We start from the raw sequence: 22,158 nt of genomic DNA on the forward strand, positions 1-22,158 counted from the left end.
GGGAAGACACGTGAATCCACACTGTTAGCTTTTAGTAGCAAATGTTCCGTCCCTCGCTTGCATTTCAGAAACAGAAAACTACTTAAAAAACCACTGAAGATGATATTTGTGTGCTTCCATTGTACTTCCACGACTGGGGGCTGTGTGAAAAGCACCCAGGAACAACAATGATGACGTTTAGCACGACACTGGAGCTAAGTCAACATAAAGCACACAAACATCATTTGCCTGATTTTCATTGGAGTGATTCTAACAGCCCCCCTCACCATCCATGACTGCTCTCAGGCTGTTTCCTTCACCCCCCCAAGCTCCCGCGGCTGTTTGAGCGCTCATATTTCATCTTGAAGGCTTAATGTAGCACAGAGGAAACGTCTCACTTCAGCGTGTTCCGTGATAACAACCAGCAAGGCACCGTGGAACTCAAGTATTGGGACACGACGACTTCTGTGAGATGTTTCGGTGTGTTTGTGGGGAACTTGTTTTTCTTTTTTCTTCGTGCACCGCATGAGAGCAGAAAAAGGTCTTCCCCAAAGTGTTCCCTCATGCTACGATGACAAATTAAAGACAACTAAGGCCTTGCGTCCAACCATGAATTGACTTCATTGAGTTAAGGGCTGTGTCCCAGTACTTTTGTCTATACCAGGGGCCTCCAATGTGTGGGTCTGGGGCCATTTTCTGCTCGATTTTGTTATGAGCCCTCTGCATATTGTTTGATTTTAAAACCTGAAAGAGAACTTTATGCCACTTGATGTAAAAAAAGAAATGCTTCCTCTCCAGAACGCTGCCTCTCAAGTGCTGCCTAGAACCAGGAAAACAAAACTCTTACACTTGTTCAAAATGTCTTGCGAACATGACGACTGAAGACTCAGATTGATTACGTGTGGGGTCCCAGTACTTTTGTTTCTGGTTTGGAGCCTTGTCTTTAGGATGCACTAATTTTTGTCTCAGGGTATTTACTGGTTTGAAATAGGTTGGAATTTTGTGTTGCAATGTGGTCTATTCCATCCACTGTAAAGATGAGGAATGCAAAGAGCACTACATTGGGGAAACTAAGCAAATGCTCCAAAAAAGGCTTTATCAACACTGCAGGGACAATTCTAGTGGTCCTCAATCAGCAGTACATCTACACCTTAAAGCTACCAATCACTCTTTTGAGGACAGCGAGGTAAAGATTTTGGCCAAAGAAAACAGATGGTTTGAAAGAGGAGTAAAGGAAGCTATTTTTGTCAAACAACAGAACCCATCATTGAATCGGAATGGTGGTTTGAGGTTTAATTTGGACCCTGTGTTCAGCTGGTTACTGAGACCAAAACCCACAGCTCTTAGTCTTGCAAATGAGGTGGAGCCAGGGCCGAGCCAGAACAATAGATGCTAACGAGCCAGTATCAGAGTCGTTCATACCCAATTCAGGGAGCGACACTTCCCTTTTATCGGAGGTGTTAATAACAGGATAGGATTATACCACTACTCCGCCCAGGCTTAGTGTAAGGAACCAATAGGAGGAGGGTGTTGGCACACCAATTCTGCCCACTCTTACTGTATTTAAGGCCTAGGCTACCAGCACTTATTAGTTCGCTGACGAAGCTCTTCGGATGAGGAGCGAAACGTCCAACACCTTCTTCACAGAAGTACAGATGACGTCTCAAGAAGCCTTTTCCTTTTGGCCCATATATGCAAAAAAATGCATCCTCCTAACTTATTAGCTGCTGCTCCAGAATGCTGCTGTTCGAGTGCTGACGAGAACTGGGGAAACAAAAACCATACGCCTGTCCAAAATGTCTTGCTAAGACAAAGAATGAAGGCTAAGTTTGATGACGGGCTGTGTCCCAGTACTCTAGTCTCCACCAGGGGTTGCCATTTTCAGCTGGTTTTTAATGACCCCCCAGCACATTGTTTGATTTAGAAACCTGAAGGAGAGCTTAATGCTAATTTCTGCAAAACAATGCATCCTCCTAACTGATGAGCAGCTGCTCCACAAGGCTGCTTCTCGAGCGCGGACTAGAACTAGGAGAACAAAAACCATACACTTGTCCAAAATGACTACATTGGATTGTTTTTACAAATAAAATCTTTGGACACCCCTGGTTTACACGGCAGCATATTGTGTTTACTCTGCGTCAAATAAAAGTTGGAAAAAACATACCTGCGTCCCACAGAGCTGCTGTTCCTGTGAATGCAGGTGACGTCTCGGGTCTGGTAGCCCACCTGGATGTCCCAGAAAGAACTCTCCTGCCGGTTTAGGCGGTTCCTGGTCCGTTTCTTCTGGATCAGCTCCCTGGTCTCTGGATCTTTGACCCCTCCCTGACCTTTACCCTTCCTGCGCTTGGCCTGCCGCGCTGTCCGGGTCTGGGGCAAGATGCAGGGGCTCCAGGGCCCGACCCTGAGACTGTACATGCCTTCTGGGCCGGCGCAAGACCCCGGCTTACAAGACTGGAACTCAGTGAGGTTGGGGCAGATGGCTCCCCCAAAAAGCGGAGGGACCAAGACGCTCCTGACCCGGTTCCGGAGGCCGGTTCCACAGGTTTTGGAGCAGGAAGTCCACGGGGAATATTCAGAAACCACACAATCCTGAGGACAGGGGATCAAGCAGGCCTGCTCCAGGCGGGGCTGAGGCTCAAAGTACTCACAGATGGCATCCTCAGCTGGAGATCCATCTGACTTGAGAATGCAGCCCACCTCCCGGGTCTGGATGCCCTCTTCACCTCCGCTGCAGGTGAACGGACGGGGGGCCCCCGAGGTCCTGCCGGACACCGACACGCACTCGTTCCAGGCCCCCAGCCGCCAGTCGTAAAGGTCCCTGTGCCAGTCGCACACTCGGAAGCAGTTCCTCTGGTTGGACGGACGCTGGGCCTGGTCGCAGTTGGTGTGAAGCGTGGTCCAGCCGTCCACGTGGGCACACCACACCGCCCGGCTTTGGCTGCCGCCGGGACCGCAGTCGCTGCCCATGCACCTCCCCCAAGGACCTGCAAACAACAATTAGGACATCACTAGTCAGCTTTGTCCAACAGTCCAGGCTGGCTCGCAAGAGTGCCAAGGAGAAGCCAGAGCTTGAAAACCCTCTGCCAGTGCACTGTCAACCAATAGGTGAATGAGCAGCGATGGACCGCTAACCACCTTTAATCCTCGCCATCTTGGCTACGTAGCGAAAGGAGAGGGACTAACTTGAGTGGTTGCAATTCACAATTAAAAAGGAGAGAAGAAGAAGAAGCGCATAAATCCTACAATCGTCATTTCCAATAAGTGCGGAATGATGAAATGGATACGACGCTAACTGAGCCTGACGTGCTTGCATGTTTTCATGCCTTGAATGCAATAAATGCATGAATGCGGTCCTGGAAGCACAGCAGCACGCTCCGTGTTGGAGGCGGATGAAAGTGTTATTGTGAGCGTGCGGTCGCTGTTCCAGGGGTTGTTAAGCAAGTGAAAGGTGTGAGAATCAATAGACGGTATCTGTGAGTCACGGGTGGCATGTTGGCAACCAGCAGCCACGCGCATCAATTACACTCTATTTGTGTGCGCGTGCAAGTCTCCATTTATGACCAGCACGTCTTTTCAACACGACGTGGAAACACTAAAGCGGTGCTGGGGGGAGCGTGGAAGTGCGTGGAACTCCTGCTCATCAGTCGAAGCTCCAATACTTTTGAAACTACTGATTATACATTCCTTGTTCCATTGGATGAGACGGTGAAGGAAGGCGTGATTCCCAAAGAACAGTGGTACAATGATTGGGTGTCACATGACATGGATGAGGGTTTGCCACGTGGATGTTTTGTACAACGCGCGTCGATAAGTCATGCAGATGTCATATCTCAGCTTGGTCATGTCGTTGAATTAGTATCAGCTGTGCTCTTTTTTCCTTTTCTTCTTCCAAATATTTCAGCTTTCTTCTGAAATAATCTTTGCAAATGTTCTTCTTGTAATGTTATGACTCATAATATTTTGACTTTATTTGCATAAAAAAATAGTCTCCCCAACCTTTGTTTGTTTTGCATACAACTTTCATATTTTTTTCTTTCTGTCCTAATATTTTTTATTCTCATAAAATTGCAGGTCTTTTTTCGGTTGTTTTTTTTTACAATGTGTCAAGTGCCAATTAAAAAAAACAGTAAATGAGCCCCGGCTGTAACTACAACAATATTTAGTTATTAAATAAGGAATCCTACTTCATGGTCCGGAACCAATGAAGCGTGATAAACGAAGGATTACTGTACATGCAAATGTGTCATGACAGATTATGTGAAGTAGACAATGGCATCATTACACCCCCCCAACCCACCACCACCGCAAATAGATTGCAGTCCTGTGGGAAACACTGTATTCATAATCCTTCCTCTCGTGGAGGAGTCAAAGTGTGCCGCAGTGCAAACATCTCCTGCTAAAAACACATCCTGTCCTATTTTGAAAAAAAGGAAATGAAATGTGTAGCAGCCACACACACACACACACACACACACACACACACACACACACACACTCAGGAAGAACACTAATCGCCATCGTGTGAGGATACAAACACACACACACACTGCGGTAAAGACTATTGACGTGACAAGGGCAAAGAAATGAAGGTAATTAAGCAGCCTGGCGTGGCGCCTCTCACGGAACTCTTCAGTAATGGAGCAGGTGGTCTGCTTGTGCCCGGACCCTCCGTCCTCATATAGAACACATATGCTGTATGTACTGTATACCGTGTATATACTGTATACTGTGTATATACTGTACATGTATATACGGCATCATGCACATTATGCACATTATGCACAGTAAATGCAAATGTGCAGTAGGGATTACTGCAGAATAAACATGATTCCTTCCACCGTGACCTTTCACCTGTATGCCCCGCATAGCAGGATTTGCTCCAAAGTCACCCCTGCGTGGAGGATTAGTAACGACAAATGATGCGATTGTTATTGACGCCACCGGCATGGTGGTCGCCCACGGTAATCTTTGGCTTTCAGGTTGCAGGACGATGTGGGGCGTTTATGTGGACACCTCGGTGTGAGGGAGGGGCCTGAGGTAGACGACACCAGTGGCAACGCAAACTTGCCCTATCAAGCATGTGGACGCCACACATGCAGGATGCAATGGGAACTTGATCTGAAGACGCCAAGTAGAGATTAGAGTGGCGTTAGAAACGTCCACCAGCACCAGTAGAAGAATGAACGTGTTGTTCATGCAGTATTTATTGATGTACTATTTACTACACTGCAGTATTCATGATGTACTATTTCCTACACTGGCGTCGTCCACGTAAGCTGGTGTGCATGTTGCATGTTATATGTTGCATGTTATATGTTGCATGTTGCATGTTATATGTTGCATGTTATATGTTGCATGTTGCATGTTATATGTTGCATGTTATATGTTGCATGTTATATGTTGCATGTTATATGTTGCATGTTGCATGTTATATGTTGCATGTTGTATGTTGCATGTTGCATGTTATATGTTGCATGTTATATGTTGCATGTTATATGTTGCATGTTGCATGTTATATGTTGCATGTTATATGTTGCATGTTGCATGTTATATGTTGCATGTTATATGTTGCATGTTATATGTTGCATGTTATATGTTGCATGTTGCATGTTATATGTTGCATGTTGCATGTTATATGTTGCATGTTATATGTTGCATGTTGTATGTTCTACTTTGGTAGAACTGGTGACAATCTTCACTAAAAGCAGATTTACATACTAAACGCTGTTACACTCCACTTTTTAATGAGTATTGCTTTACTATTCATTAAACATTTGTTTTGCTTGATTTGTGTCACGTTGTGCAGTAAATCTAATAATTACATCCAATAAAGACAAACATCTCCAAATAAATAAATACATGATAATATGATAAAAGCTATCTTTTGTGTCTCCTTAACAGTGCGTGAAATTATTCTTACATCGTTACGTCGATTCCAGCGTTCCCCCACACATTCACTGCCCGCCACAGATACATTTGGACCGCCACAAATAGAGTTAGATCATAAGCACATGATATTGGGACCGTCTGGGCAACTCCTCCTGTTAACACCCCCCAATGCCAGAAAATGACAAGACGTAGCAAAAGGGTTGGCAGCTTGGTGGCGTCGTTGCCACCTTTACCAACAATAAGGTAGTCTTTTTCTCGAAAGAGACTCGCAACAAACCTAAACGTAGGTTTCACTTCTGCATTTCATCGCAGAAAACTGTGGTGCCTTCAAGGGCGGACAAAAAAAACAAAAAATGTGGGCTTTCCAACAGAGACTCTGACATCAAAGCACGTGTTGCTCTTCTTGGGCCCCTTCCTCATCAAAAAGCACTCACAGGAGGCTCTGTCTTGTTTGTGACGTGAAAGAAAAAAACAACAAAAGGAAGCAAAATGAAATATTTGTTGTGCTCTTTTGTGTTTTTTGTCTCCCAGATTATACAGTACCCCCCTCCTACAGCGTCCATTAGAATTGCATCCAAGTATGCAAATGTGACGATGCCACAAATAGATGGCAGTCCTGTGGGGAATTCCTAATAAAAGACAGGAGTAGTAACTCGTGTGTACTTGTACTGCATTGTGTACTCCTGCAGGTCAGGTGAAGGTAGGACATCCTGTCAGTCGACAAGAAAAGGAGGACAGATGGATAAAAAATAAAGTGGTGTGGTCCTTGTTGGCTGAGTAACTGGCACTTATGATAACAAATATCTTTTCTTTGCTAGACTTGAGGGCCACTAATAGATTGAAGAAAGTCACAGACTTAAGAAGGTCACCGAAGGGCGCATGTATGCTGTGTGTGGGTGTGAGAGTGAACTCTAACTGGGCCCGCAGTGTCTTTTTAATGAACTGTGTTCTTGTCCCTGCAGGCTGCAACACAATCACGGTGTCACTTTCCCTGCGCTTGTCTTGTTGTGCTTCTAAATCCCCACAGTCCACTGCTGTCAATAACCGCACAGCAGGGTTCATGGCGGATCTTCTCCACTATCTGGAGGACTCACACTTCACCAGTGAGCCTCAGGATGGGAGAGTGACCTCTTCCAGGCATTTCTCATGCAACAAGAAATGCAAAATCAATAAAAAAGAATTCTATTCACTTGCAGCCGAGGGACCAAAATAGAATAAAGACCCACGTAACATTTCATTTGCTGGACAGTGCTGACACATCTGACTATCTGGATTATTAGGTTGGATTCAGACCCAGAACCCTCCCCGTCTCTCTTCAATTGCCATTGTTCACTCGCGACACAGGAAGCTAACAAGCTAAATGCATAGAAGCACAATGCAGGTTTAAGCGCTAAATATGCCCCCCGCATATTTGAATGTATAAAATGTACAGCAACTCACCGCTAATGAATAATAACAAAAGCCAGGACAGATGGCATGGGAGTCGCCATCTCGCCCGCGGGGCGGCAACCTTTAGCATCAAAAGAGCCATTTTGCCTCCTCTTCCAGTAAAACAAAATAGTCATTACTCAGCTTCTAAACGTGATATAAAGTATAAACTAAACGTTCCCCGTTACAGCAGCAGCATGTGTAGGTCTACTCTGACATCATTTCAACACCTTTTTCAGTGTTTGTTTCAAACGAAAACAAAGTGTAGCCAACTTAAACATAAAAAGATCATCAGACTTCACATTGTGCAAGTGTGTTGTTAGCTCAGTCGCGTTCATGCCATCAATAACATCCTATTGAGCCATTCTTTCATGTTCTCTATCATTTCTTGTTCATTTTTTAATTTGAAGAATACATGCTCTGAACGATTCTTTCACGTGTTTTCCATCTGTGAAGTCTGGCCCCGCCCTTACGATCTCACGTGCAGCCCAGTGTTGCCAACTCGGCCATTTTCTCGCTAAATCTGGCGACTTTCCAAAGCCTCTTGGTGATTTATTTTCCCAAAAGCGACTGGCGACAAATGCAGGGACTGGTATTTGGAGACGTAAGTGTAAAAACGCACTGTTCTGCCCGCCTCACAGCAGTCACAGGCGGGGTGACCAGCTTGGCGATGAGCGTGTCACGGGCGCCAAACACATAGCGGCGGCTTCACGCTTCTCGTGATAAAACATCTCGTAAATTAGTAACTTGCTTCAGACTCGCCGCATACACTAGCCCACCTCCCCTCCCCTTACTCATCCAATCAGCAGTCAGAACGCAGTCCAGATGCATTCACGGACTTGCGGTGAGTTGGATATTTCAAATTCTTTTCGAAAATGCACTTCACTTTTCAAAAAATATCACAGAGCTCAGCAAAGGGAGCGGCAACAAGGAGGCTGAAGAGCCACATGCGGGATGCCAACCCCTGATCTAGCCTTTAGCCTGGTCGTCAGGCTAGCGCCATCTCCCCCCTAAAGCGGCTAGCAGTGGTACAGACCGCCGGCTTGATAGACGACTGTAGAAGCTGCTGCTTCCGTAGCCACACAGGGCGCCACCATCTTGCACTGACATCACATCGTTTCTATTTCATGCTTTACTCTCACCTATTTCTCACCTATCACCTCACCAGATGCCTGAGCCACCTCATCTGGCCCCTCTGTAAGCGGAGGAGGTTCTCCCGGACGACAGAGCTTGTCACCTTATCTCTAAGGGGGAGCCCAGCCACCCTGCGGAGAAAACTCATTTGGGCCGCTTGTACCCGCCATCTTGTCCTTTGGGTCACGACCCAAAGCTCATGAGCATAGGTGAGGGTAGGAACGTAGAACCACCCGTAAATTGAGAGCTTTGTGTTTCAGCTCAGCTCCCTCTTCACCACACGGACCCATGCAGAGTCCGCATCGCTGCAGACGCCGCACCAATCCGCCTGTCTGTCTCGCGTTCCATCCTTCCCTCACTCATCAACAAGGTCCCGAGGTACTTGACCTCCTCCACTTGTGGCAGGATCTCATCCCCGACCCGGAGATGGCACTCCACCCTTTTCCGAGAGAGAACCATGGACTCGGACTCGGAGGTGCTGATTGTCATCAGTATTCATTCGAAAAATAAAAGAGACGTGGTGTGAAGTGGCAATGAGCCGCCTTTGGGTGCGGGGACATGTTGACTTCCATGAAGCTCAGCCGAACGTTTGTTTGCTAGCAGCTCCAAACGTGATCTGCTGCGTCTCAGAGTCCGTGAACAGAAAGTAAGAGTGACCAATCGATTCCAAATGACACATTAAAAACACGAAACAATTCCAACTGAACCGAATGAATGATTGCATCACGTCACGTTCTGCTATGACTTCAGGAAGCGTTATCCCACAATGCGGAGACTTCAATAAAGACTTTTATGAACACGAGGTCAACTCTCACAAAGCGAAATGGCACACAAAAACAGCCAAAGACCAAAAATAGCAAAGTAGGCCAGGAGGCAGAGCTAGGGCTAACGTAAAGTCACCATGGGAGGTGGAAACAGGAGAATAATAGCAGGAAACAAGAAATATTAGGAAACAAGGATGCTGCGAAATGCTTCCAACACACCGGTAATAAGAGTCCCAGTGAAAGTAAAGCAAAGCAATACAAGTCCAGGCCGAAAACAAGCAACAGGCAACTCGCAGAAGCCCCATCTTAACTAGAAATGGTGCTCTCAGCTCCCAACAGGAGTAAATGTTCTGCATACGGTGCCGAACAGGAAGCACACATCCTGACTTGCTTGCTAGTTGGCTGTAGAAGCTGCTGCTTCCGTCGCCACACAGGCGCCACCGCCCTTTGCAAATGTTGTCTGTTTTTTATATCATTATCTATGTTTTTACATCATTATCTATGTTTTTTACATCATTATCTATGTTTTTATATCATTGTCTATGTTTTTTACATCATTATCTATGTTTTTTATATCATTATCTATGTTTTTCCATCATTATCTATGTTTTTACATCATTATCTATGTTTTTTACATCATTATCTATGTTTTTACATCATTATCTATGTTTTTATATCATTATCTATGTTTTTTACATCATTATCTATGTTTTTTACATCATTATCTATGTTTTTACATCATTATCTATGTTTTTATATCATTATCTATGTTTTTACATCATTATCTATGTTTTTTATATCATTATCTATGTTTTTACATCATTATCTATGTTTTTACATCATTGTCTATGTTTTTACATCATTATCTATGTTTTTTATATCATTATCTATGTTTTTACATCATTATCTATGTTTTTACATCATTATCTATGTTTTTTATATCATTGTCTATGTTTTTACATCATTATCTATGTTTTTACATCATTGTCTATGTTTTTTATATCATTATCTATGTTTTTTATATCATTATCTATGTTTTTACATCATTATCTATGTTTTTACATCATTATCTATGTTTTTTACATCATTGTCTATGTTTTTTACATCATTATCTATGTTTTTACATCATTATCTATGTTTTTACATCATTATCTATGTTTTTTACATCATTGTCTATGTTTTTTACATCATTATCTATGTTTTTTACATCATTGTCTATGTTTTTTATATCATTATCTATGTTTTTTACATCATTATCTATGTTTTTTATATCATTATCTATGTTTTTACATCATTATCTATGTTTTTACATCATTGTCTATGTTTTTTATATCATTATCTATGTTTTTACATCATTATCTATGTTTTTACATCATTGTCTATGTTTTTTATATCATTATCTATGTTTTTTACATCATTATCTATGTTTTTTATATCATTATCTATGTTTTTACATCATTATCTATGTTTTTACATCATTATCTATGTTTTTTATATCATTATCTATGTTTTTACATCATTATCTATGTTTTTTATATCATTGTCTATGTTTTTACATCATTATCTATGTTTTTACATCATTGTCTATGTTTTTTATATCATTATCTATGTTTTTTATATCATTATCTATGTTTTTACATCATTATCTATGTTTTTACATCATTATCTATGTTTTTACATCATTATCTATGTTTTTTATATCATTATCTATGTTTTTACATCATTATCTATGTTTTTTATATCATTATCTATGTTTTTACATCATTATCTATGTTTTTACATCATTGTCTATGTTTTTTATATCATTATCTATGTTTTTACATCATTATCTATGTTTTTACATCATTGTCTATGTTTTTTATATCATTATCTATGTTTTTTACATCATTATCTATGTTTTTTATATCATTATCTATGTTTTTACATCATTATCTATGTTTTTACATCATTATCTATGTTTTTTATATCATTATCTATGTTTTTACATCATTATCTATGTTTTTTATATCATTGTCTATGTTTTTACATCATTATCTATGTTTTTACATCATTGTCTATGTTTTTTATATCATTATCTATGTTTTTTATATCATTATCTATGTTTTTACATCATTATCTATGTTTTTACATCATTATCTATGTTTTTACATCATTATCTATGTTTTTACATCATTATCTATGTTTTTACATCATTATCTATGTTTTTTATATCATTATCTATGTTTTTACATCATTATCTATGTTTTTTACATCATTATCTATGTTTTTACATCATTATCTATGTTTTTTATATCATTATCTATGTTTTTTATATCATTGTCTATGTTTTTTACATCATTGTCTATGTTTTTTATATCATTATCTATGTTTTTTACATCATTGTCTATGTTTTTACATCATTGTCTATGTTTTTACATCATTATCTATGTTTTTTATATCATTGTCTATGTTTTTTATATCATTGTCTATGTTTTTACATCATTATCTATGTTTTTTATATCATTATCTATGTTTTTACATCATTGTCTATGTTTTTTATATCATTATCTATGTTTTTTATATCATTATCTATGTTTTTACATCATTATCTATGTTTTTACATCATTATCTATGTTTTTTATATCATTATCTATGTTTTTTACATCATTATCTATGTTTTTACATCATTATCTATGTTTTTTACATCATTGTCTATGTTTTTTATATCATTATCTATGTTTTTACATCATTATCTATGTTTTTATATCATTGTCTATGTTTTTATATCATTATCTATGTTTTTATATCATTATCTATGTTTTTTACATCATTATCTATGTTTTTTATATCATTATCTATGTTTTTTACATCATTGTCTATGTTTTTACATCATTGTCTATGTTTTTTATATCATTATCTATGTTTTTTACATCATTATCTATGTTTTTATATCATTATCTATGTTTTTTACATCATTGTCTATGTTTTTACATCATTATCTATGTTTTTTATATCATTATCTATGTTTTTTATATCATTGTCTATGTTTTTACATCATTGTCTATGTTTTTACATCATTATCTATGTTTTTTATATCATTGTCTATGTTTTTTATATCATTGTCTATGTTTTTACATCATTATCTATGTTTTTTACATCATTATCTATGTTTTTACATCATTATCTATGTTTTTACATCATTGTCTATGTTTTTACATCATTATCTATGTTTTTACATCATTATCTATGTTTTTTATATCATTGTCTATGTTTTTACATCATTATCTATGTTTTTTACATCATTATCTATGTTTTTACATCATTATCTATGTTTTTTATATCATTGTCTATGTTTTTACATCATTATCTATGTTTTTATATCATTATCTATGTTTTTTACATCATTATCTATGTTTTTTACATCATTGTCTATGTTTTTTATATCATTATCTATGTTTTTTACATCATTGTCTATGTTTTTTACATCATTATCTATGTTTTTACATCATTGTCTATGTTTTTTATATCATTATCTATGTTTTTTACATCATTGTCTATGTTTTTTACATCATTATCTATGTTTTTACATCATTGTCTATGTTTTTTATATCATTATCTATGTTTTTTACATCATTATCTATGTTTTTTATATCATTATCTATGTTTTTACATCATTATCTATGTTTTTACATCATTATCTATGTTTTTTACATCATTATCTATGTTTTTTACATCATTGTCTATGTTTTTTATATCATTATCTATGTTTTTTACATCATTGTCTATGTTTTTTACATCATTATCTATGTTTTTACATCATTGTCTATGTTTTTTATATCATTATCTATGTTTTTTACATCATTATCTATGTTTTTTATATCATTATCTATGTTTTTACATCATTATCTATGTTTTTACATCATTATCTATGTTTTTTATATCATTATCTATGTTTTTACATCATTATCTATGTTTTTTATATCATTGTCTATGTTTTTACATCATTATCTATGTTTTTACATCATTGTCTATGTTTTTTATATCATTATCTATGTTTTTTATATCATTATCTATGTTTTTACATCATTATCTATGTTTTTTACATCATTGTCTATGTTTTTTACATCATTATCTATGTTTTTACATCATTATCTATGTTTTTTACATCATTGTCTATGTTTTTTACATCATTATCTATGTTTTTACATCATTGTCTATGTTTTTTATATCATTATCTATGTTTTTACATCATTATCTATGTTTTTACATCATTGTCTATGTTTTTTATATCATTATCTATGTTTTTTACATCATTATCTATGTTTTTTATATCATTATCTATGTTTTTACATCATTATCTATGTTTTTACATCATTATCTATGTTTTTTATATCATTATCTATGTTTTTACATCATTATCTATGTTTTTTATATCATTGTCTATGTTTTTACATCATTATCTATGTTTTTACATCATTGTCTATGTTTTTTATATCATTATCTATGTTTTTTATATCATTATCTATGTTTTTACATCATTATCTATGTTTTTACATCATTATCTATGTTTTTTACATCATTGTCTATGTTTTTTACATCATTATCTATGTTTTTTATATCATTATCTATGTTTTTACATCATTATCTATGTTTTTTACATCATTATCTATGTTTTTACATCATTATCTATGTTTTTTATATCATTATCTATGTTTTTTATATCATTGTCTATGTTTTTTACATCATTGTCTATGTTTTTTATATCATTATCTATGTTTTTTACATCATTGTCTATGTTTTTACATCATTGTCTATGTTTTTACATCATTATCTATGTTTTTTATATCATTGTCTATGTTTTTTATATCATTGTCTATGTTTTTACATCATTGTCTATGTTTTTTATATCATTATCTATGTTTTTTATATCATTATCTATGTTTTTACATCATTATCTATGTTTTTACATCATTATCTATGTTTTTTATATCATTATCTATGTTTTTTACATCATTATCTATGTTTTTACATCATTATCTATGTTTTTTACATCATTGTCTATGTTTTTTATATCATTATCTATGTTTTTACATCATTATCTATGTTTTTATATCATTGTCTATGTTTTTATATCATTATCTATGTTTTTATATCATTATCTATGTTTTTTACATCATTATCTATGTTTTTTATATCATTATCTATGTTTTTTATATCATTATCTATGTTTTTTTACATCATTGTCTATGTTTGTATATCATTATCTATGTTTTTTACATCATTATCTATGTTTTTTATATCATTATCTATGTTTTTTACATCATTGTCTATGTTTTTTACATCATTATCTATGTTTTTTATATCATTATCTATGTTTTTACATCATTGTCTATGTTTTTATATCATTATCTATGTTTTTTACATCATTATCTATGTTTTTTATATCATTATCTATATTTTTTATATCATTATCTATGTTTTTTACATCATTGTCTATGTTTTTATATCATTATCTATGTTTTTTACATCATTATCTATGTTTTTTATATCATTATCTATGTTTTTTACATCATTGTCTATGTTTTTACATCATTGTCTATGTTTTTACATCATTATCTATGTTTTTTACATCATTATCTATGTTTTTACATCATTATCTATGTTTTTACATCATTGTCTATGTTTTTACATCATTATCTATGTTTTTACATCATTATCTATGTTTTTTATATCATTGTCTATGTTTTTACATCATTATCTATGTTTTTTACATCATTATCTATGTTTTTACATCATTATCTATGTTTTTTATATCATTGTCTATGTTTTTACATCATTATCTATGTTTTTATATCATTATCTATGTTTTTTACATCATTATCTATGTTTTTTACATCATTGTCTATGTTTTTTATATCATTATTTATGTTTTTTACATCATTGTCTATGTTTTTACATCATTATCTATGTTTTTTACATCATTATCTATGTTTTTTACATCATTGTCTATGTTTTTTATATCATTATCTATGTTTTTTACATCATTGTCTATGTTTTTTACATCATTATCTATGTTTTTTATATCATTGTCTATGTTTTTACATCATTATCTATGTTTTTTACATCATTGTCTATGTTTTTACATCATTATCTATGTTTTTTACATCATTATCTATGTTTTTTATATCATTGTCTATGTTTTTACATCATTATCTATGTTTTTACATCATTATCTATGTTTTTTATATCATTATCTATGTTTTTTATATCATTGTCTATGTTTTTTACATCATTGTCTATGTTTTTTATATCATTATCTATGTTTTTTACATCATTGTCTATGTTTTTACATCATTGTCTATGTTTTTACATCATTATCTATGTTTTTTATATCATTGTCTATGTTTTTACATCATTATCTATGTTTTTTACATCATTATCTATGTTTTTACATCATTATCTATGTTTTTTATATCATTGTCTATGTTTTTACATCATTATCTATGTTTTTATATCATTATCTATGTTTTTTACATCATTATCTATGTTTTTTACATCATTGTCTATGTTTTTTATATCATTATCTATGTTTTTTACATCATTGTCTATGTTTTTACATCATTATCTATGTTTTTTACATCATTATCTATGTTTTTTACATCATTGTCTATGTTTTTTATATCATTATCTATGTTTTTTACATCATTGTCTATGTTTTTTACATCATTATCTATGTTTTTTATATCATTGTCTATGTTTTTACATCATTATCTATGTTTTTTACATCATTATCTATGTTTTTTACATCATTGTCTATGTTTTTTATATCATTATCTATGTTTTTTACATCATTGTCTATGTTTTTACATCATTATCTATGTTTTTTACATCATTATCTATGTTTTTTATATCATTGTCTATGTTTTTACATCATTATCTATGTTTTTACATCATTATCTATGTTTTTTATATCATTATCTATGTTTTTTATATCATTGTCTATGTTTTTTACATCATTGTCTATGTTTTTTACATCATTGTCTATGTTTTTTACATCATTATCTATGTTTTTACATCATTATCTATGTTTTTACATCATTGTCTATGTTTTTACATCATTATCTATGTTTTTTATATCATTATCTATGTTTTTTACATCATTATCTATGTTTTTACATCATTATCTATGTTTTTTACATCATTGTCTATGTTTTTACATCATTATCTATGTTTTTTATATCATTGTCTATGTTTTTTATATCATTGTCTATGTTTTTACATCATTATCTATGTTTTTACATCATTATCTATGTTTTTTATCCCTTTCTTTAGCAGTGCAGTAGCGGAACACAGAAAAAACAAAGCAAGAGTCCAACCTGACACAAGACTCACGTTTACAATTTCAACAAAAGCCTAACATAATCCAGATCAGATCCAGATCCAACATCAACACAAGGTTAAAACCACCACTAGCAGTAGGAATAGCACGTTTCAGCCCAAGCTCTGTGGAGACACCAAGCGATGGCTGCGGATCCAAACACGTCCTGCATCCACGTCTTCAGCATCTCCATCATTCTTCACACGAGTTGTCTCGGTGTTGTGGAGACATAGTTTGCATATAGTTTGCATAATCCTGCTGAAAAAAAACAAATAAAAGAATCGACTGCCACGCAACATGAACCTCCCTGGGGGAGGTAATCAGTGGCAGCGCAGCAGCGCCTGTCAGCAACGCGGACGTTGCAAACCTTTACAGGCAAAAGGAGCTTTGCAGTCCAACACTGAGACCCTCACTTTGCTTGGCTCAAACGTCAGCTGACAGCCGTGGATGACCCCTCACCCCCCCCAAGACCCCTCTACAAGCTGTACAACCCGGACCACCCATACAGGCCGTTGCAGACGGGGAAAAAGAGGACACGGGAGAAGTGAGACCCAGGGGCGCCACCAGGAGTCCTGGGCCCCAGACTGCCTGCAACAACACCAAGCGACATGTCACTGAACACAGTGCTGCTCACCGTCTTCACCGGGAGGAGTAAAGTTATGGGGAGACAGGGCTGCTGCTGACTCATCTGGTAAATGGGGGGGGCAACTGATTGAATAATACATGCTACATATTTACCTGCGCTGGTTGAATGTTATTTCATTGTGGACACGAAGCTAACACGTTCATTTCCTGGCTAGGCTACAACAAAAAAACAAAAACGAGCTTCTCTTGTCTTAACTTCTTCTCTTTCCTTCCTGGACTGCAGACTTTATTTTACTCGGCACGGCTGGGATAGTTTCCCTCTGCTCCGCCAGAAGCCCGGTGACGTTAGTGGTGGACCAAACCATTTCATGCTGCGGGCGTGTCAGGGGTGGTCAGCCAATGTGGACATTTAACTCTTACTGCCAAGCATAACAGACTGCTTTCATCGTTTGTGAGTAAATTTAAAAATAAATCACAACCAGATAGCAAAATGATGTCATTTGGCCCTTGGAACTGTCCTAACTCTCCCCCTTTTACGGCGCCCGTGGTGCGACCTCACACCTCACGAGCTGCGACACAAAGTGTTGACGGCATCTTGACTGCCCGCTAGGAGACGAGAGTAGAAAGAATGCAGGGAGAATTAAACACAGCGGGGGGGGGGGCTTGTTCAGCCACTGGATGTCTTTCTTCTCCCATTTCATCGCCACGGCAACAAAACACCAACACAAAATGAGGAGGGGCCGCATGCTGTACCAATGAGCTCCTTCCGGGATCCTCCATTACTGAAACGGAGATCCTCTACATAGAAAGAAAGTGAAGGGCCTACAGCACAGAAACACTCGTCAAAGATCCTCCATGTAACAGGAGCGCTTTGATGGCGTCACGGACTTCACGGACCCTCTAAATGACGGGAGCACTCTGCTGTTTTTAGGAACCTGTGGCAAGAAAAACGGCATATTATGTGACTCATAACCACCAAGCAATGTATTGATTCATTTATTTTGAAAAACCATGACAGAGTGAAGCCACAGAATTCGGACAGCAAAGTGGTGAGGGATTACTGTACCGCCAACAACGCTGGCCAAAGATTCTCTATTTGACAGGAGTGCTGTGCTGTTTGGAAGGACCAACTGCAAAAGGTCCTGAAGGTGGCTGATCAAGGCTGCGTGTTTTGAAAGGCCAGCTTCAAAGATTGTCTATTGTGCCAAGCCGCCGCATGTAAGAAGCCTTGCAATGTGCATCCGCATTTTGCTGGAGTGCGATCCATCGCCTCCTGACAGCAAACGTCTGCGGCGTGCACGTCGGCGCTGGGTAAGCGTCTGCATGGAAGGATTAAGCTCACGCAGTGTGGATTTTCCTGACGGTGGGGGGACAATCTATGAATGAGCAAGGTGGTAAAAGAGGCGTGCGAGTGTGTGTCACATGAGTGTGTGACGCCACTGGGTGTGTGTGGGTGTGTGTGTGTGTGTGTGTGATAATGGCGACGGTGTGGCTCTATTAAGAGAAATTCTACAATCACGTGGCGAGATGTTCCGCCCTCAGCATCGGGATTAGATTAGCACCTCCCACAATGCATCACTTTTTACATCCTGATCCGATAAAAGGGGGGTGGGGAGGTTAACAATGTTGTGAGGACACTGCAGCACAAGAGAGGCTTGAACAATGTGAGCACGTGCACGGCAACACAACACAACACAACACAACACAGTACACAGAAGCCACGCTGTGTTATTCAAGATGATGACAATGACGGCGGCCCATTCAAGACGTTAGCATCATCATGCTAGCAGCGTCAAGCTAGCTGTGCTGCTGGAGAAAAGAAAGCAGAAAGCAGAGCCACGTTTTTCTAGAATGCAACAGGAATATGAGGCGCTAGCGCGCTCACATTCAAACCAAGCCCATTTAAATGGCGAGCTTCAACAAAGCTTGGAACGACACGACGGCGACACACAGCATCACAAGCATCCCATCATCCCTCAACGAGCTCCTCCAGCGAGGCTGAGTGGGGATTCCTAAAAAGGACTTTAAGCTATGCTGGTTCAAAGTAGCGGGTGAAATGTAGCATGTAGCTTTAGCATGTAGCCCCATTTCCACACATGCTGCTTGGTGGTTTAGTGTGTGCTTCACGAAGGAGCCCAGAGCTAAACGCTACATGCTAACATTCAGAAAGTGCATCCGCTGCTGTTTTGAAGGATCCGTCGCAAAAAGGCTCATCAAAGATCCTGTAAATGACAAGAGCGCTTTGCTGTTTTTAGGGACAGCTGCAAAAAAAACACCACTAGACATAGATGATTTATATATGACGGGTGTGTTGCTGTTTTTAAGGATGCAGCTGAAATGCTAGTCGAAGATCCTCTGTATCACAGGCATGCTTTTGCTGTTTTTAGGAACAGCTGCAACAACAACAACAACAAAAAAACACTAGTTAAAGATCCTCTACATATGACAGGAGCGCTTTGCTGTTTTGAAGGATCCACAGCAAAAATGCTAGTCAAAGATCCTCTGTAGATGACAGGAGTGCTTTACTGTTTTTAAGAGCAGCTGCAAAAAAAATAAAACTCTAGTCAAAGATCCTCTATATGACAGGTGTGGCTTTGCAGTTGGAAGCTAAACGCTACATGCTAATGTTGCTGCAGAATCACAAGTCAAACATCCTCAATCTGTCACAGGAGCGCTTTGCAAAAACGCTTGTCAGAGATCATCTATATGAGACAGGAGGGCTGTGCTGTTTATCAGGACCGACTGCAAAAATCACAAGTCCGAGATACTCTACAGGTATATGTGACAGAGGTGCTCTGCTAGCCAAAGATCCTGTTTGTGAGACGGGAGTGTGAAGCTACATGCTACATGCTAATATTAGCAGGTGTATGCTGCTACTGCTCAGTGCTATTTAGCTGACTTTGCTTTGGACATAAAAGTTGTGATGAAGTTAGCAACATCAGTGCGGTTTTAAAATAGAGCCTGCTGTCATTTTTCATTTCACGCATGAGTGAAGAATCGTCAGAGTGACTCGGACCCAAGAGCGTTTTCCTCACGTATTCTTCTTGCGCTGGGGGTGGGGGGGCTGTCTGTGAATGTAGCTTGTCATTCTGACCCGGCACAGCAGATGGGGTCGTAACGCAGCCTCTCAACACACCTCATATGCACCTGGTCTACCAGAGAATAAGAACATGTAGCAGGGGGGATCAGTGTTGCCAACTGATATTTAGCAATTATTCAGACCCCTCGAGATTGAGATTTTTAATAAAAAGGCTACTGACAAATTGAGCAACTTCTTCTGGTCTCACTGGATGATTCTGGAGGCTAACAGGAGAGCAACGACCCATCTAAAAGCACTCAAAGGCGCCTTGTGACAGGAACAAAAATCACCAAAAGAAGCGACAAAAGAAAGTTTATCTGCATTTCAAAACAAATTTCTTTTCATGTTTTTTTTCCTCCTACGGCGTCTATAAAATGACAACATGACCAATGATGCAAATTAGACGACGGTGTCACTGAGAGGACTGCCACAAATAGATTGCAGTCCTGTGGGAAACTGGTTGTGCATGCCTGGGCATCAGTTGGGATGGTGGGAGGTGTTGGACATGAACAGCGGTGCCCGTGCCAAGATGGAGATGAAACACACACACACACACACACACACACACACACTCACACACACTCACACACACACACACACACAACACACACACACACACACACTCACACACACTCACACACACACACACACACACACTCACACACACTCACACACACACACACACACACTCACACACACTCACACACACACACTCACACACACACACACACACACACACACACCCCCACACACACACACACACTCACACACACTCACACACACACTCACACACACTCACACACACTCACACACACACACACACACACTCACACACACTCACACACACACACACTCACACACACACACACACACACACACACACACACACACACACACACACTCACACACCCACACACACACACACACACACACACACACACACACACACACACACACACACACACACACTCACACACACACTCACACACACACACACACACACACACTCACACACACACACACACACTCACACACACACTCACACACACACACACACACAGCGGGCCAAGGCATTGCATCGACCACCACCTCGTGTTCTCGCTCTTCACGCTTTGCCTGCGTTTGACGTGGAAGTTCAGGATGAAACGTGGGAATAAGGAGGCGGAAGCCTTGAATTTCAGAATGACAGCGTTGGCTTGCAAACAGGAAGCAAGTTACTGTTTGTCTTTATTGTTGTCTTTCTTCTGTTTGGTAAAACGTAACATGTTGACCTCCAAGGTCAGACGATCCCTTTTGTTTCATCACAGAATCCACCTGAAGAGAAATAGTCTGTTCCAGGGTCAATTCATCAATGATTCAGAAGTAGGGATGTCCCATATTGGCTTTTTTGCCGATATCTGATATCCAATATTGTCCGACTTACTTACAATATTTCCAATGTGTGATATCAGCAGTATGACTATAGTTTTTTTTTACAATGATGTGCATTACAGTAATTATCATTCTGTTCACTATCATAGTTCATCATTTCATTACTACTATTATGTGTGATTGTCATTGACAGCGTTGTCATTGTGGTTGTTGATATTGTTTTGTCCTTTGTCCTTATGTCCTTGTTCGTCTTTATAGTTCTCACAGACATTTATTTGCTGATGTAGTTCTGTATGTTTCTGTTGTTCTGTTCTTGTTGTCACAATTGTTGTTGTTGCTGCTGTTGTCCTTGTCTCTTGTCTCTTTTTTTTGTCCCCCTCTCATCCCCGAACCCACCCCCTGTTTTCTTCTCTCTTCTTCTCTGTCCCCTCCTGCTCCGGTCCGGTCGCTCCAAATTTGCTTCATAACAAGCATCAAAGTCAAATAAATCGTGTATAACGGGGGAAGTGTATATCACACTTCTCCCTGGCAGAGTAAATGTGTTGAGCACTTGAGGGCATTTAGATGTACTA

The 22,158-nt window shown here is 38.1% G+C and overlaps 1 protein-coding gene across 10 annotated transcripts in view; it reads right to left on the bottom strand.

Annotated features, from left to right (window-relative positions):
- LOC129185407 (thrombospondin type-1 domain-containing protein 7A-like) overlaps positions 1-22,158 on the bottom strand; it is a 160,007-nt gene that overhangs the window by 91,993 nt on the left and 45,856 nt on the right. For 9 of the 10 annotated variants that reach the window (XM_054782456.1, XM_054782455.1, XM_054782459.1 and 6 more), the window contains exon 2: positions 2,144-2,963. In XM_054782456.1, the coding sequence (XP_054638431.1) occupies positions 2,144-2,963 (820 nt within the window). Of the gene's footprint in view, positions 1-2,143; positions 2,964-17,289; positions 21,944-22,158 lie in introns of those variants that run through there. The other variant, XM_054782462.1, reaches the window with a different exon arrangement.

The sequence above is a fragment of the Dunckerocampus dactyliophorus genome, chromosome 7 (assembly GCF_027744805.1).
Source record: "Dunckerocampus dactyliophorus isolate RoL2022-P2 chromosome 7, RoL_Ddac_1.1, whole genome shotgun sequence".
In the NCBI taxonomy this organism is placed as follows: Eukaryota; Metazoa; Chordata; class Actinopteri; order Syngnathiformes; family Syngnathidae; genus Dunckerocampus; species Dunckerocampus dactyliophorus.